The 17,956-nt window shown below is 41.9% G+C and overlaps 1 protein-coding gene across 2 annotated transcripts in view; it reads left to right on the top strand.

The window, feature by feature from the left end:
• arhgap36 (Rho GTPase activating protein 36) overlaps nt 1-17,956 on the top strand; it is a 94,580-nt gene that overhangs the window by 46,822 nt on the left and 29,802 nt on the right. For both annotated transcript variants that reach the window (XM_055938519.1, XM_055938518.1), the window contains exon 2: nt 8,232-8,388. In XM_055938519.1, the coding sequence (XP_055794494.1) occupies nt 8,232-8,388 (157 nt within the window). The remainder of the gene's footprint in view (nt 1-8,231; nt 8,389-17,956) is intronic.

Here is a 17,956-nt window from a genome sequence, read left to right as displayed (position 1 = left end):
GGTTACTGGCCCAATGCTCTAACCACTAGGGTACCTGCGGCCCCAAACTTACCCTAACAGGGAAACCAGATCGGCCAGTATCTGCGTTGCCAAACCCTAAAATAGAACTTGGTTCTATTTGAGATGCTCTACGCTAGGGATCATCAACTAGATGATATAGTTTAACCACAATATTTGTTGTATTATTTGTTCTGTCTTTTCTGGTGGATTAAACTGAAATTGCAACCAAGTTTCTATGACTTGTTAAAAAAATAATTATATTTTTATCACGTTTCAGGAGAAGACCCAGATGCAGACAGTGTCGAAGTAACACAAGTTTATTACTAGAACAGGGGGCAGGCAAAATGACAGGTCAAGGACAAGCAGAGGTCAGTAACCCAGATCAGAGTCCATAAGGTACAGAACGGCAGGCAGGCTCAGGGTCAGGGCAGGCAGAATGGTCAAAACCGGGAACACTAGAAAACAGGAACTAGAAGAAGACAGGGGCAAGGGGAAAAACACTGGTAATTTTGACTAACAAAACGAACTGGCAACAGACAAACAGAGAACACAGGTATAAATACACTGGGGATAATGGGGAAGATGGGCCTCCACCTGGAGGGGGGTGGAGACAAGCACAAAGACAGGTGAAACAGATCAGCGTGTGACAATTTTGGAGATGATTTCGTTTTCAAATAACCGAAATCTGAATAATGTGAAAAAGGCCATTCTTGAACATGGGGTGAGACATTCTTACTAATTTGCTAGAGAACAAGTTCAGATTTAAGTATAACTTTTGTATGACTGATGCCTTTAGTGAGAGGTCTAATGCTTTAACATGTAATAATTTCTGCCCTCCGAATTCAGTACACTATAACATGAAATGAAAATGACTTTCTGTCAAAATTAGAAACATATAATATCTGAAAATGTAGCTAGCTCGACTCTCTTACCCGTATACATGGAATGGACACTTCTCCCTGTCGAGGATGCCATGGTTAGCCTTGCTTAGTTTGAAGATGTAATCCAGAGACAGGTGTTTTTTCCATCTCTTAGCTATTATACTCTAATTCCACTGATTTCAAAACTCGGCCCTCCAGAAAGTGGAGGGCAACATTTATTCAGTTCTACCTCCGATATATTTTTTTTTTTAAAGCTGCGTTAGACAGGATTACCTACACATACTGCTCAAATAGACAGAAACGTGTTACATGGCAGACCAATTGGAACTCATCTCCCGGCATGTCCAGCCCACTCATGATCTCAGCCAATCATGGCTAGTGGGAAAGTTGCTCGCTTTTTCTGTGGCTAAATGCCATCTTGTAATTACAGATGGCATAAAAGTTTGTTATTAAGGTACATGAAAGTTCAAATTTTCCAGAAGGCATTTCTGCCGAAAAACGCATTTTGATTTAAAAAAAAGTTGATGTTCAAATGGCTCCTGTGAAGTATTGATGCGCGACATATGTTTAGATTCCTGAAACTAGTCAGATTTTGTGACATTACAGCCTTATTCTAAAATGGATGAAATCGTTTTTTTCTTCTCATCAATCTACACACAATACCACATAATGACAGAGAAAAAAAAGGTTTTTAGAAATTTTACAAAAAATACATACACTGCTCAAAAAAATAAAGGGAACACTAAAATAACAATCCTAGATCTGAATGAATGAAATATTCTTATTAAATACTTTTTTCTTTACATAGTTGAATGTGCTGACAACAAAATCACACAAAAATTATCAATGGAAATCAAATTTATCAACCCATGGAGGTCTGGATTTGGAGTCACACTCAAAATGAAAGTGGAAAACCACACTACAGGCTGATCCAACTGACCTCCCTACAACGCCTGGGCATGCTCCTGATGAGGTGGCGGATGGTCTCCTCCCAGACCTGGACTAAAGCATCCGCCAACTCCTGGACAGTCTGTGGTGCAACGTGGCGTTGGTGGATGGAGCGAGACATGACGTCCCAGATGTGCTCAATTGGATTCAGGTCTGGGGAACGGGCAGGCCAGTCCATAGCATCAATGCCTTCCTCTTGCAGGAACTGCTGACACACTTCAGCCACATGAGGTCTAGCATTGTCTTGCATTAGGAGGAACCCAGGGCCAACCGCACCAGCATATGGTCTCACAAGGGGTCTGAGGATCTCATCTCGGTACCTAATGGCAGTCAGGCTACCTCTGGCGAGCACATGGAGTGCTGTGCGGCCCCCCAAAGAAATGCCACCCCACACCATGACTGACCCACCGCCAAACCGGTCATGCTGGAGGATGTTGCAGGCACCAGACTCTGTCACGTCTGTCACATGTGCTCAGTGTGAACCTGCTTTCATCTGTGAAGAGCACAGAGCGCCAGTGGCGAATTTGCCAATCTTGGTGTTCTCTGGCAAATGCCAAACGTCCTGCACGGTGTTGGGCTGTAAACACAACCCCCACCTGTGGACGTGGGGCCCCCATACCACCCTCATGGAGTCTGTTTTTGACCGTTTGAGCAGACACATGCACATTTGTGGCCTGCTGGAGGTCATTTTGCAGGGCTCTGGCAGTGCTCCTCCTTGCACAAAGGCGGAGGTAGCGGTCCTGCTGCTGGGTTGTTGCCCTCCTACGGCCTCCTCCACGTCTCCTGATGTACTGGCCTGTCTCCTGGTAGCGCCTCCATGCTCTGGACACTACGCTGACAGACACAGCAAACCTTCTTGCCACAGCTCGCATTTATGTGCCATCCTGGATGAGCTGCACTACCTGAGCCACTTGTGTGGGTTGTAGACTGTGTCTCATGCTACCACTAGAGTGAGAGCACCGCCAGCATTCAAAAGTGACCAAAACATCAGCCAGGAAGCATAGGAACTGAGAAGTGGTCTGTGGTCACCACCTGCAGAACCACTCCTTTATTGGGGGTGTCTTGCTAATTGCCTATAATTTCCACCTGTTGTCTATTCCATTTGCACAACAGCATGTGAAATTTATTGTCAAACAGTGTTGCTTCTTAAGTGGACAGTTTGATTTCACAGAAGTGTGATTGACTTGGAGTTACATTGTGTTGTTTAAGTGTTCCTTTAATTTTTTGGAGCAGTGTATATAACTGAAATATCACATTTATATAAGTAATCAGACCCTTTACTCAGTACTTTGTTGAAGGACCTTTGGCAGCGATTAATGCCTCAAGTCTTCTTTGGTATGACGCTACAAGCTTGACACAACTGTATTTGGGGAGTTTATCCCATTATTCTCTGCAGATCCTCTCAAACTCTGTCAGATTGGATGGGGAGCGTTGCTGCACAGATATTTTCAGGTCTATCCCCCAAAAATTGATTGGGTTCAAGTCTGGGCTCTGGCTGGGCCACTCAAACTTCTTCCAATTAAGAATGATGGAGGCCACTGTGTTCTTGGGGACCTTCAATGTTGCAGAATTTTTTTGGTACCCTTCCCCAGATCTGTGTCTCAACACAATCCTGTCTTTGAGCTCTACGGACAATTCCTTCAACATCATGGCTTGGTTTTTGTTCTGACATGCACTGTCAACTGTGGGACCTTATGTAGACAGGTGTGTGCCTTTCCAAATCATGTCCAATCAATTGAATTTACCACAGGTGGACTCCAATCACGTTGTAGAAACATCTCAAGGATGTCAATGGAAGTCTCATAGCAAAGTGTCTGAATACTTAAATAAGTATGGTGTTTATTTATTTTCTTTTTTTCAAACCTGTTTTCGCTTTGCCATTATGGTGTATTGTGTGTAGATTGATGAGGAACATGTTTTATTTAATCAATTTTAGAATAAGGCAGTAACATGACAAAATGTGGACAAACGGAAAGGGTCTGAAAACTTTCCAAATGCACTGTATATCAAAACAAATTTCACACATACAGTACCAGTAAAAAGTTTGGACACACCTACTCATTCAAGAGTTTTTCTTTATTTTTACTATTTTCTACATTGTAGAATAATAGCGTAGACGTCAAAACTATGAAATAACACATATGGAATCATGTAGTGACCAAAAAAGAGTTCAACAAACCAACATATATTTTATATTTGAGATTCTTCAAAGTTGCCTTGATGACAGCTTAACAGAGTCTTGGCGTTCTCCATTAGTTACCTCCAATTAGGGGAGGGGTGGTAGGGTTAGGAGAAAATAATAAAGAAAAATATATTTTAAAAATAATAATACAAAATGATAATATATATTTTACATTTTTTTTATTTTTTATTCTTTAAAAAATATATGTTCCTTTATTCACCCCTAACCCTACCATTCCTCCCCTAACCCTACCATTCCTCCCCTAATTGGAGTAAACTAATTGACAACAACACGTAGGCTTCTACTTCCAGCACAGGCGTACAATATATATTTTACGGACAGTGTATTTTAAAAGTTATATTTTGTTTGTGTAAAAAATATATATATGGGGGATTGGAAATTATTTAGACAATAACTTTCATGAAAGCCACAAACTATCTGCAATATCCCTCCCAATGTGTTCTTCAATCTTCAATCAATAAAGGCAAAGTGCCATTATCCTCACAAGGTGAGGTATTGAAAGGTACTGAAAACAGGGGTACCAATCATTTTGACCCCTATCTTTATTAGATTTTTTTTTTAACTTTCTTTGAGCCATTGGTTTTTTTTGGGGGGGGGGGGGGGGGGGTTCAAAAAATGTCAGCATACAATATACTGTGGCTCAGTATCTGTGTTATTTATTTCATATAGTCTTCATCAGGAGTGCCAATAATTTTGGACCTGACTGTACACACACACACACACACACACACACACACACACACATTATAAACACACACATTCCCCAGCTCCAGTCTGGGTAAGGATTTGTCAAAATGGACCACCAGAGTAGAGTAGAGTGGGAGGTTTCGATGAAACCCCCACTCTACTCTACTCTAGTGGGTTGGGACTCTTTTGTCCCAACCCACTAGTCCTGTATGGGTCAGTTGTTTGGAGCCGCAGCCACCCCACGCAGGCCACATCAATTCCGAGCCCCACCCGATGCCCGATATAAGGACTGATTTTTCTTTGCAACCTGACCCACCCGCATAGAATTGATCCGTGACCCGCCGAGAAACATCTATTTATTTCATTGTTTTTCAGACTCCAGAGTAGTAGCATAGGCTATCTTTAGGTTAGGTTGTCTGCAGGTATATTCAACACTTGGATAAACCATGCCATTAATTTTTTTATTTTCACAACGAGACGCGGCACATTGACAATTCAAATCGCTCTGGAAAAAAAGTCCTTCTAGTGAAAGCCTATAGCCGACAAAACAAAACAAGACCTTTACATTCAATATTGTTCAGATATTCAAATAGTTTAATTTAAACTTAAATAAACAATTCCCAGAATCGAATATAGGCTGCAAAAATAAATGTTTTTAGTAGACTATAGCCTACTCAAACTTTTACCAGCCGCACCGGTTTAAACTTGATATGGCCTGTGTATGGTCTAAATGAACGAAAGCCTGAATTAACGGAATAATTAACTGATAACAAACTGAATCAGCCTATCATAAACAAATACCTGCTTGCACTTTTTGCAGGCTGGGTATCCATCTACCAGGTTGTTGTCCTTGTCCACAATGACCTCCAAAATCCTTCCCAACCAAACCGGGGGATTTAACTCGCGCAGCACCTGTTTCCATGATGGTGTATTTCATAACCCTTATTTGTATTTCTCCGGTTAGGCCTAGGCCTACGTTAGTCATTTTTGAGTGAGCTAGGCTAGCCAGGAAAAGTACACTTGGCAACGTATTCTCACGTGGGAGGACGAAACATAAATGTTTCAACACCCCACAAATAACAAACAGTTCCCTGATCCACTGGGTGCATGGCTGGTCTTCTGTCTGCCTCACCGTTCACAGAGTGGAATTCGCAACAGAATACAACACAACAAGCTCCTGAGTTTGTAAGAAATCTTCGGAAACCGAGAACCTAACCGCAGGTTGAAAAAATGTTTTAAAAAATGTGCAGGTCATCCATGGAGAACCGCGGATATCCAACCAGATGCAGGACTAATATATATATATATATATATATATATATATATATATATATATATATATATATATATATATTCCCTTGTTGCCAGTAGGGTACGGGGTCGTCAAAGTGGACCACCACGGATGGGGTTCATCCCAGCACCATGTTTGTTTTTTACTTACCATGTTGTCACCTTAATCCAACATCAAAGAAAACACCTCTTACTCCCTCCATTTTCTTTCTCATCTTACTCCCTCTTTTTTTCTTTCTTTCTCTCTCTCTCCTCTTACTCCCTCTTTTTTTTCTTGTTTCTGGTTTTCATTTGTTATTCTAGACCTCTTTAATTCCCTTCATCCTGTACCCATTCCAATGACATGAGGTTGTTTATAAGGTTCTAGCTTCCTGGTAATCACCCAGGAATGAAATTGTAACCAGGTAGGAATGGATTCCATCTGAACACTTAAATCTGTCCTTCTCTCTTCCCCCCTTTACCATGTTCATACCATTCCATCCATTCCTTTACAGTGTCAAAGGATTAGGCTAAGTACAGCTACAGTATATTACATCAAATTCCACAAAATTACATCATATGAATATACTGTACCCTAGACTGTTTTTCTAGTGTATAAAGGATTCTAGAACAGCATGTGTTACTCTAATGTTCTAGAGCAGCAGCTGATACTGATTCCAGAACATCAATATATCCTGCAGGAGTATGGGCTAAGGTTCTATACCAGCTGATTCTGATTTCAGGACAGCATCTTCCTAGTCTGGTACTCTTTCTTCCAGTTTCTTTCTTGTTCCTTGCCAACTCCTAATGGACTTGTCATGTTTGTTGTGACAACGACAGAAATGGGGTTTGGCAAGAACATGAAGCGTTTGGCAACAGCGTAAACAGGCAGCATGGCTTGCATCTTCCCACAGCACGATGATACATTCAAAGTCTATGTCTGTTTTCTGAGACCTACAGTTCTTCTACATTTGACCAGGGCCTATAGGGAATAGGGTGTCATTTGAGACGCACTTTATGATTGTTTCCCAAGCTTTGTGGGTCCAGTGTAGACCCAGAGGGAAAGGGCCTCAAACACTGTCCTTCGGTTGCGAACTCTCTTCTTCTATTGTTCAGACATAGAATGGCCTGACTTTGGCCCCCTAGACATAGCCCTGAGCAGTCGAAAGAAAGCTTGCCTTCTGACTAAACCAAAACAAAACAAAATAGAAAGAAAACAGATGGATGGTTCTTTGTCCGTAAGAAATGCGTGTATGTGAGTGTGCACATACAATCCCGTGTGTATTTGTCTGACCCATTCAACTCTCAGAGAAAACTCAAATGACCACCTGCAGAGGACAAGGCAATTTCCCTATCATCATTCCTATCAAGCTACAGCATAATTATAATGAAGTTGTTGGGAAAGGGACATACAGTAAAGATGTTTTTAAGCTCTCGGTAGGCCTAACCTTTGGCTATGTATGCGTCCCAAATGGCACTCTATTCCTATAGTGCACTTTTGACAACAGTAGGAAACTATGTAAAGTAGGGAACTATGTAGCGAATAGGGTGCCATTTGGGACGCACTCTGTAGAGTAGATCCTAGTCCAAGATTATTTGATGGTTGGTTAATAGTTGAGGTAGTCCTTCTGGGATCCTTGGGACGTCGCTACTCCATGGAAGATTAAATCTAAGGAGGTTAGGGTTAGGCATGGGTTAAGGTTAGGGTAGGGTAGAAGTTAGGGTTAGGATTAGGGTTAAGGGTAGGGACGTCCCAAGGACAGCAGTAACCTCGTGGAGATGCGTTGAAGCCAGCGATAATGATTTCCATAAAAATAGCCGCCTTCATGGTTTACTCTTCATTTGATACTTAGCTACAGTAAATTGTATGGTTTGAGGAAACCTATTAAAGAAAACATCATAGTAATTCAAATGTTAAGTCGTTTGGGTACGAGGGTCTTGATTGTGGAAATGTTTTAACTTACTCAGCAATGTTTTCTATGATTGCCTTTTCATGTTTAAGTCATCTCTTTTCCTATCTTTCTCTCCTTTCATCTCCCTTCTTTCCCGTCTCTCCCTCTCATCTCCCACATGCCCTTTTCTCTCTCTGGCCCCTCACCCTTCTAGGAGTACATTGTAAATGATATCAAGTAATTCAGTTCTTAGCTGTGATTGGTACTATGTGTAATGCCTCCAAGTAAATGCACATTAACCATTCTCTCCTCCCTCCCTCCCTCCCTCCCTCCCTCCCTCCCTCCCTCCAGGGGGACCATACGTGGGCGACCATGCTGGGCCAGAGTGTGCGTCTGCAGCCGGTGCCTATCCAGAGCCTATCTGAACTGGAGAGAGCCAGGCTGCAAGAGGTGGCCTGCTACCATCTCGGGGAGCGGGACCTTGACTTCAACATCAGCATCCCCAGAGGTATGGAGGAAGTAGTAGTGGTAGTTACTATATGGCCATGGTAGAAAGGACATAGATATGTAGTGCTATACGACATTGAAGTCCCCAAAGGTATGCAAGTGAGGAGAATTTACTATGGTCGTGTTAGAAAGGACGGACTGAAATATATAGTCGGCGTCCTGAAAAAGTATTGTATCTCTCTTCTTGGTGACTTTAATTTCTTAAACATAACACTTTTTATAAAATTCCGGAAATTATTACATTTTGCTCCTCCTGGTCTAGATTGTAGAGCTCTTCACTGTGCAGTACATGGTGTTGCCAGCAGCATACCACCCTGCATACCACTACTGGCTTGCTTCTGAAGCTAAGCAGGGTTGGTCCTGGTCAGTCCCTGGATGGGAGACCAGATGCTGCTGGAAGTGGTGTTGGAGGGCCAGTAGGAGGCACTCTTTCCTCTGGTCTAAAAATATCCCAATGCCCCAGGGCAGTGATTGGGGACACTGCCCTGTGTAGGGTGCTGTCTTTCGGATGGGACGTTAAACGGGTGTCCTGACTCTCTGAGGTCATTAAAGATCCCACGGCACTTATCGTAAGAGTAGGGGTGTTAACCCCGGTGTCCTGGCTAAATTCCCAATCTGGCCCTCTTACCACATGGTCACCTAATAACCCCCAGTTTACAATTGGCTCATTCATCCCCCTCCTCTCCCCTGTAACTATTCCCCAGGTCGTTGCTGCAAATGAGAACGTGTTCTCAGTCAACTTACCTGGTAAAATAACAATAAAATAAAAAATAAAATAAATTGAACAAGGTGAAGAATGATAGCAATAGGGACATGATACAGTTGAAGTCTGAAGTTTACATACACTTAGGTTGGAGTCATTAAAACTAGTTTTTCAACCACTCCACAGATTTCTTGTTAACAAACTATAGTTTTGGCAAGCCGGTTAGGACATCTACTTTGTGCATGACACAGGTAATTTTTCCAACAATTGTTTACAGACAGATTATTTCACTTATATTTCACTGTATCACAATTCCAGTGGGTCAGAAGTTTACGTACACTAAGTTGACTGTGCCTTTAAACAGCTTGGAAAATTCCAGAAAATTCAATTGGTCTATTGGAGGTGTACCTTTGGATGTATTTCAAGGCCTACCTTCAAACCCAGTGCCCCTTTGCTTGACATCATGGGAAAATTAAAAGAAATCAGCCAAGACCTCAGAAAAAAATGTGGACCTCCACAAGTCTGGTTCATCCTTGGGAGCAATTCCCAAATGCCTGAAAGTACCACGTTCATCTGTACAAACAATAATACGCAAGTATAAACACCATGGAAACACGCATCTGTCATACCGCTCAGGATGGAGACGCGTTCTCTCCTAGAGATGAATGTACTTTGGTGCGAAAAGTGCAAATCAATCCCAGAAAAACAGCAAAGGACCTTGTGAAGATGCTGAAGAAAACAGGTACAAAAGTATGTATATCCACAGTAAAATGAGTCCTTTATCAACATAACCTGAAAGGCCGCTCAGCAAGGCAGAAGCCACTGCTCCAAAACTGCCATGAAAAAGTCAGACTACGGTTTGCAACTGCACATGGGGACAAATATCGTACTTTTTGGAGAAAGCCGAAGAACACCATCCCAACCGAGAAGCACGGGGGTGGCAGCATCATGTTGTGGGGGTGCTTTGCTGCAGGAGGGACTGGTGCACTTCACAAAATAGATGGCATCATGAGGCAGGGAAATTATGTGGATATATTGAAGCAACATCTCAAGACATCAGTCAGGAAGTTAAAGCTTGGTCGCAAAGGGCTCTTCCAAATGGACAATGACCACAAGCATACTTCCAAAGTTGTGGCAAAATGGCTTAAGAAGGCCACAAATGTGCATGTGTCAGCATATGGTCTCACAAGGGGTCTGAGGATCTCATCTCGGTACCTAATGGCAGTCAGGCTACCTCTGGCGAGCACATGGAGGGCTGTGCGGCCCCACAAAGAAATGCCACCCCACACCATGACTGACCCATCGCCAAACCGGTCATGCTGGAGGATGTTGCAGGCAGCAGAACGTTCTCCACGGCATCTCCAGACTCTGTCACGTGCTCAGTGTGAACCTGCTTTCATCTGTGAAGTGCACAGGGCGCCAGTGGCGAAATTGCCAATCTTGGTGTTCTCTGGCAAATGCCAAATGTCCTGCACGGTGTTGGGCTGTAAGCACAACCCCCACCTGTGGACGCGGGCCCTTATACCACCCTCATGGAGTCTGTTTCTGACCGTTTGAGCAGACACATGCACATTTGTGGCCTGTTGGAGGTCATTTTGCAGGGCGCTGGCAGTGCACCTCCTTGCACAAAGGCGGAGGTAGCGGTCCTGCTGCTGGTTTGTTGCCCTCCTACGGCCTCCTCCACGTCTCCTGATGTACTGGCCTGTCTCCTGGTAGCGCCTGCATGCTCTGGACACTACGCTGACAGACACAGCAAACCTTTTTGCCACAGTTCGCATTGATGGGCCATCCTGGATGAACTGCACTACCTGAGCCACTTGTGTGGGTTGTAGACTCCGTCTCATGCTACCACTAGAGTGAGAGCACCGCCAGCATTCAAAAGTGACCAAAACATCAGCCAGGAAGCATAGGAACTGAGAAGTGGTCTGTGGTCACCACCTGCAGTATCACTCCTGTTTTGGGGGGTGTCTTGCTAATTGCCTATAATTTCCACCTTTTGTCTATTCCATTTGCACAACAGCATGTGAAATTTATTGTCAATCAGTGTTGCTTCCTAAGTGGACAGTTTGATTTCACAGAAATGTGATTGACTTGGAGTTACATTGTGTTGTTTAAGTGTTCCCTTTATTTTTTTAAGCAGTGTAATTGAGTGTATGTAAACTTCTGACCCACTGGGAATGTGATGAAAGAAATAAAAGCTGAAATAAATCATTCTCTCTACTATTATTCTGACATTTCACATTCTTAAAATAAAGTGGTGATCCTAACTGACCTAAGACAGGGAATTTTTACTAGGATTAAATGTCAAGAATTGTGAAAAACTGAGTTTAAATGTATTTGGCTAAGGTGTATGTAAACTTCCGACTTCAACTGTATATGATATAGAAGCCCACTACATGTTTTCTGCTCATTCCACCACACTCCCAGACTGTATTACCTCAATAAGTCTGAGTGAATTTTACAGTACAGCTCAGATATAGTCTTACAACTTAAGCTGAAAGAGTAGGAGTCAGAAGATTAGATACAACATTAAGATAAAAGTTAATGTTTAAAAGAAGAGAAGGAGTAAGAAGAGTACTAAAGGACTAAAAATAGCAAGAGTAAGAAGAGTACTAAAGGAGTAAAAATAGTAAGAGTAAGAAGAGTGGGAGTAAGAAGAGTACTATAGGAGTAAAAATAGTAAGAGTAAGAAGAGTGGGAGTAAGAAGAGTACTATAGGAGTAAAAATAGTAAGAGTAAGAAGAGTACTATAAGAGTAAAAATAGTAAGAGTAAGAAGAGTACTATAGGAGTAAAAATAGTAAGAGTAAGAAGAGTACTATAGGAGTAAAAATAGTAAGAGTAAGAAGAGTACTATAGGAGTAAAATAGTAAGAGTAAGAAGAGTGGGAGTAAGAAGAGTACTATAGGAGTAAAAATAGTAAGAGTAAGAAGAGTGGGAGTAAGAAGAGTACTATAGGAGTAAAAATAGTAAGAGTAAGAAGAGTACTATAAGAGTAAAAATAGTAAGAGTAAGAAGAGTACTATAGGAGTAAAAATAGTAAGAGTAAGAAGAGTACTATAGGAGTAAAAATAGTAAGAGTAAGAAGAGTACTATAGGAGTAAAATAGTAAGAGTAAGAAGAGTACTAAAGGAGTAAAAATAGTAAGAGTAAGAAGAGTACTATAGGAGTAAAAATAGTAAGAGTAAGAAGAGTACTATAGGAGTAAAAATAGTAAGAGTAAGAAGAGTACTATAGGAGTAAAAATAGTAAGAGTAAGAAGAGTACTATAGGAGTAAAAATAGTAAGAGTAAGAAGAGTACTAAAGGAGTAAAAATAGTAAGAGTAAGAAGAGTACTAAAGGAGTAAAAATAGTAAGAGTAAGAAGAGTACTAAAGGAGTAAAAATAGTAAGAGTAAGAAGAGTACAAATAGTATTGTAGGAGTTTTTTATTTTACTAGGCAAGTCAGTTAAGAACAGATCCTTATTTTAAATGATGGCCAAGGAACAGTGCCTTGTTCAGGGGTAGAACAACAGATTTCTATCTTGTCAGCTCAGGGATTCGATCTTGCAACCTTTACTAGTCCAACGCTCTAACCACTAGACTACCTGCCGCCCCAGAGTAAGAAGAGTACTGTAGGAGTAAGAAGCTTCTGATTCTGAAGGGGTCTTAGCATGCGACATTCCTCTCTCGTGTCACCCTGGGTTACTTAAGAGGCATTAGTCTGATCTCAGTGCTTCTCCATGCAGTCTACGCAGAGACAGAAGAGGAAGTGAGTCACCCCACTCGTTGTTTTTTTTCTGGTTCAATAAAAGTCAATGAACTTAGGAGACCAGACCCAGCTGCTATTGCATTGGTGTCTATGGGGGACCCACCCCATTAAGTAGACCCGAACTGACAAATGTTTTCCATGGTAAACGGCCTGAGTGAACTCTCTTCATTTATCCACCATCTTTGGTCTACGTTCATATCGTTAACCTCTCAAACTTTTCAACCTTTGACCCCTGACCACTCTCTAGTCAGTGCTATGTAGTGTACGCTACCTAAGATAAGCCGACTGACAAGTCCATTGGTCAAAACAAGAGGATGACATTTAGACATTATAAAACATCTATTTTTATTGATTTATTGTGTGATTATGTATATTTTTTTACCTTGAACTAAAATAGAAGAAGGAATAGTGTCGAGTCGACTCACAAATTAAACTAATTGGAAAGTGCAACATTTTGCTCACAAAGACCTTCATCAAGACCTACTGTACTTTATCCAGATCATCCATTCCTTTTGCCTCCATTGTGGACTTTTTATCCTGAAGTAAAACAGGAGAATGGACTCCCACACACTGTATAAATGTACAAATTAAACATGTGTTCGAAAGTGTAACGGTTCACTCACAGTTGTTAGGAATGGAGGTCTATTAGAATAGACTATAATACAGATGTGGGATCTTAATTTGATCACTATTTTGTTGCCCCTCAGTAAGGCATAGCCGCTGTCACACAGTTGCTATACAACCATACTGTACATTGTAGAGCATTCAAATGTGTTACCGTTACTGCATGTAACCAGTCATGGATGGAACAAAGAAAATCTGTCAAACATTTCAAATCAGTTTTCACCTAGTCTGTTCCAGTACATTCTAATTATATGTCAACAATTCATTCCTTACAGAATCTTGAAATCGAATACTGTCAAAGTTATTGGACAACACTATATTATTAAGACTAAAATAGATTTTTTTTTTTTACTGCATTTCATTCTCTGTTGAGCTGCAGAATACGTAAATAGAAAACAGTTAAATCAGTCAGTCAGGGTCAGATAACTCTATAGCAGCATGACTCGATATACAATATACTGTATAAATAAATAAAGCACATACAAATATAAAACGGAGGGGGCCAGTGTTTATAACTGTCACAGGGAGGGTGATCAGTCAGAGTCCGTAATGTTTGGGAATATTCCTGTCCCTCTCCCTGGGGTGGAGAACTCATACAGAGTCTCTGTTAGCTAGCCAGCCACCTCCCATGTGTGTTACTGCTGTGTCTTTGTCCCAAATGACACCCTATTTATTTTATAGCGCACTACTTTTGACCAAAGTCCATTGGGCTCTTATCAAAAGTAGTGCACTATAAAGGGAGTAGGCTGCCATTTTGGACATAGCCTCCACTAGTTAGCCACCCAACTCCCCTGGTGTATCAGGCCCACTACTGTTTCAGTGATGGCTTATGTACAAAATATGGGAGCGAGCTGATGTCTGAGAAAGCACAGTACATGCACGCGCGTGCATGCACACACTCATGCACACACACACACACACACACACACACACACACACACACACACACACACACACACACACACACACACACACACACACACACACACAGTCTCGTACAGCTAATCTTGTGGAGACACACAATTCAGTCCCATTCAAAATTCTATGTTCCCTAACCCTAACCCTAACCCTAAACCTTACCTTAACCCGTACTCTTAACCTTACCCTAACCCTAACCTTAACCCTAACCCTATCCTAACCAGGCCTCACCCAGAACAGATTGCCTGATCCCCTTAACCCCAAACCTAACCCCAAACCTAACCTTAACCTTAGCCTAACCTTAACCTAACCTTAACCTTAACCCTAACCGTAACCCTAACCTCCATCTGTGGGAGCGAGTCCTCGCCAGCAGCCAAATTTATTGACTACTTCCTCAATCCCATCTCACAAAGGCACCCTAGCTACTACCTTAAGGATGCATATCATTTCATAGACACACTTCATAACATTTCAGTCCCTGCACATGCCTACCTATTCACTATAGATATACTGTAGATTCTCTCTACACCAACATAGATATTTTGTCAGGTTTAGCAGCGGTGAAATCTGCAATCCAGATTCAGATAGACCAGACTCACACCTCCTACAGCTTCTAGAACTTGGATTAAGAATCAATGATTTCACATTTAATAATAAACATTACTTACAGATTCATGGGACGGCGATGGGCAAAAAGTTTGCCCCAGCCTATATATCTATATGGCAGACTGGGAATTGACGGCCTTGGATAAATGCCCATTGCATCCCATGTTTTATAGACAATACCTGGATGATATCTTCGGAGTGTGGGAACATGATCTGGTACATTTCACAACATTCATTGAAATACTCAATAACCATCATCCTACCATAACAGTTAAATATGTCATCCACCCACAAACAATCAACTTCTTGGAAACAACTAATTTTTTCAAGAGACTGACACACACACACACAGTCTCTTCACAAACAAAAGTATATTTCAAGGACACAGACACACACGCCCTACTTCACAAGTCCCGTTATCACCCAAAACATGCATTCACTGGCATTGTCAAATCCCAACTCATTCGATTCCGTAGACTATGTACACAACAGAAAGACTTTCATTCAGCCACACAGACCCTATTTAGTGCACTGGGGAAGAGGGGATACTCAAAGCGGTCATTGAGGTACATAAAGGCAAACACACTGGCAAACACACTGGCAGGCCTCACCCAGAACAGATTGCCTGATCCCCTTAACCACAACCCTAATCCCAACCCTAACCTTAACCTTAACCCTAACCTTAACCCTAACCCTAACTCTAACCTTAACCTTAACCTTAACCCTAACCTTAACCCTAATCCTAACTCTAACCTTAACCTTAACCCTAACCTTAACCCTAACCTTAACTTTAACCTTAACCCTAACCTTAACCTTAACCCTAACCTTAACCTTAACCCTAACCTTAACACTAACCTTAACCCTAATCTTAACCCTAACCTCCATAACTCTTCCTGCAGAACTCTGGACCAGGCACTGACTCCTGACCTGGGAGAACAGCCCACACCTATTCTTATCCCTTTCCCGATTCTGGGTCCGTATCCCTATCCCCCCGATCCTATCCCTGTCCTCCACCCTCAGACCTTTCCCAGACCCCCTGTTCCTATCCCCCCAACCGACACAGAACCCCAGATTATATCCATAACCAGCACCTTCTCAGACATAAACAGACTCCTTCATTCTAGACTCAAAGTCGCTTTCACCCAAACACGACGTACATTTCCCCCACTCCAGGACTTCAGACCTTTATCAGCTGTTCGCAGAAACCCCAACCGAAGGGATCTCTTAATTTTTGTCAAATGTTCCAATAAGCCCACTCCAAAACCACCTATTGAACAACAGTACCACAGACAACTTCAACACGTTCAAAATCCACATGCACAAACCTCCAGTCCTATCCCACAACTCATGACCATTCAGAGCACCAACACTGTTGATGCCATAATATGCACATTATGCCACAACATTTATAAAGGAGAAACGGGTCACACAGTCTTGACACGCCTCAAACAGCACCTCTACACAATTGAAAAAAACACATTACAAACACACCTGGTGAAACCCTTTCAAATCCAATTTTTATTATATTATGCACTTTAACATAGCACGTAATCCCTTCATCCTTTTTGGGGTGATTTCCAAATAAGTACTTACTTAATTAATTATTTATTTATTGAATTATTCCAGTATGCATGTTTTATTGTGATTTTATGTGAAATTTGGTTTAAGATTAAACCTTTTTACTTTCAAGATTTTATTGATAATTATCTTCCTCCTGTATTTGAACTGTTGTGGGTGACCCCTTGGAGCTCTCGGCCTCTCATGTTCTCCCACCCTCTCCAGACCGGTCAGATGTACAACACAGAAACAGGGCAGAAAGTTCCAATAGGCCCGTGGAAGGTTTGATACCAACGTAAACATAAACCCTCTTAAACCTAACCCTAACCTTAAACCCAAAAACCTAACCTAACCTAACCTTAACCCTAAACCTAACCCTAGCTCCTGACCCTAAAACTAACCCTAGCTCCTAACCCTAACCCTTAACGTAATTATAACCCTAACACTAATTCTAACCTTAACCCTAAACCCCCTAGAAATAGCATTTGTCCTCGTGGGGAATAACAAAATGTCCCGAGTTGGTCAAATTTTTGTTTGTTTACTATTGGTAGTTAAACACGTCCACACACACTGAAGACTCATATTATGGGAGCTATCTGCTTGAGGGATGGAGGGAGGTCGCCATAGGTTTCTATTCTGATCCCGCTGTTTGAGCCAATTCCAGAACCTCTGGTTTATTTTTACAGTGTGTGTGTGTGTGCAAGCGTGTGTGTTTGTTTGTTGTTGGTTTCCTGGCAACGCCTTGGCTACGCTTGATGGATGGATTCTTTCTGAAATCTCTGTTCTTAGCAGTCAGAGTGGTGCTTATTTGGCAACTCTAGAGACTGACTTTTTATGTCTCATTTTCTCATGGATATAGGAAGCAATCCCACAGGGTCTGTCGTTATTTTCTTACTTCCTTTATTTCTCTTGCATGCTATTTCTGTCCTTCTGTTTCTTTCTCTCTCAGCCCCAATTGGGCCTTTCTTTCAGATTTTTTGGTTTGCCGAAATCTATCTCTCACCACTCTGTGTGTGTGTGTCAGTCCTCTAATCTTAAAGTGTGCAAGCCATTGGCAAACACACACACACACACACATCCCCAAACCTTAAGTGTGCCCTCCATTGTCAAACACACACACACACACACACATACTTAGTACATTGCATGTGGGAATACACACACACGGAGCGTTGAGTTTGCTCAAAGATTAACCCTTGCTCTGGCATGTGCCGAGTGGGAGGAGACGATTGCCGTGGAAGTAAACTTTAATTTCCTGTAGTCATGGGAATTTGACCCCCTTTAAACCCTTGACACACACACACACGAACACACATACACACACAAACAAACCTCTTCACATGGGGATTTGACTGCTCGGATCACTTACATTTCGAGGCCTTCAAAACTCCTATCCGGTCAGCCCTTAAG

The sequence above is a fragment of the Salvelinus fontinalis genome, chromosome 11 (assembly GCF_029448725.1).
Source record: "Salvelinus fontinalis isolate EN_2023a chromosome 11, ASM2944872v1, whole genome shotgun sequence".
In the NCBI taxonomy this organism is placed as follows: Eukaryota; Metazoa; Chordata; class Actinopteri; order Salmoniformes; family Salmonidae; genus Salvelinus; species Salvelinus fontinalis.
Note: the sequence above shows the minus strand (reverse complement) of the source record. Positions and strands in the feature narration are given on the sequence as shown.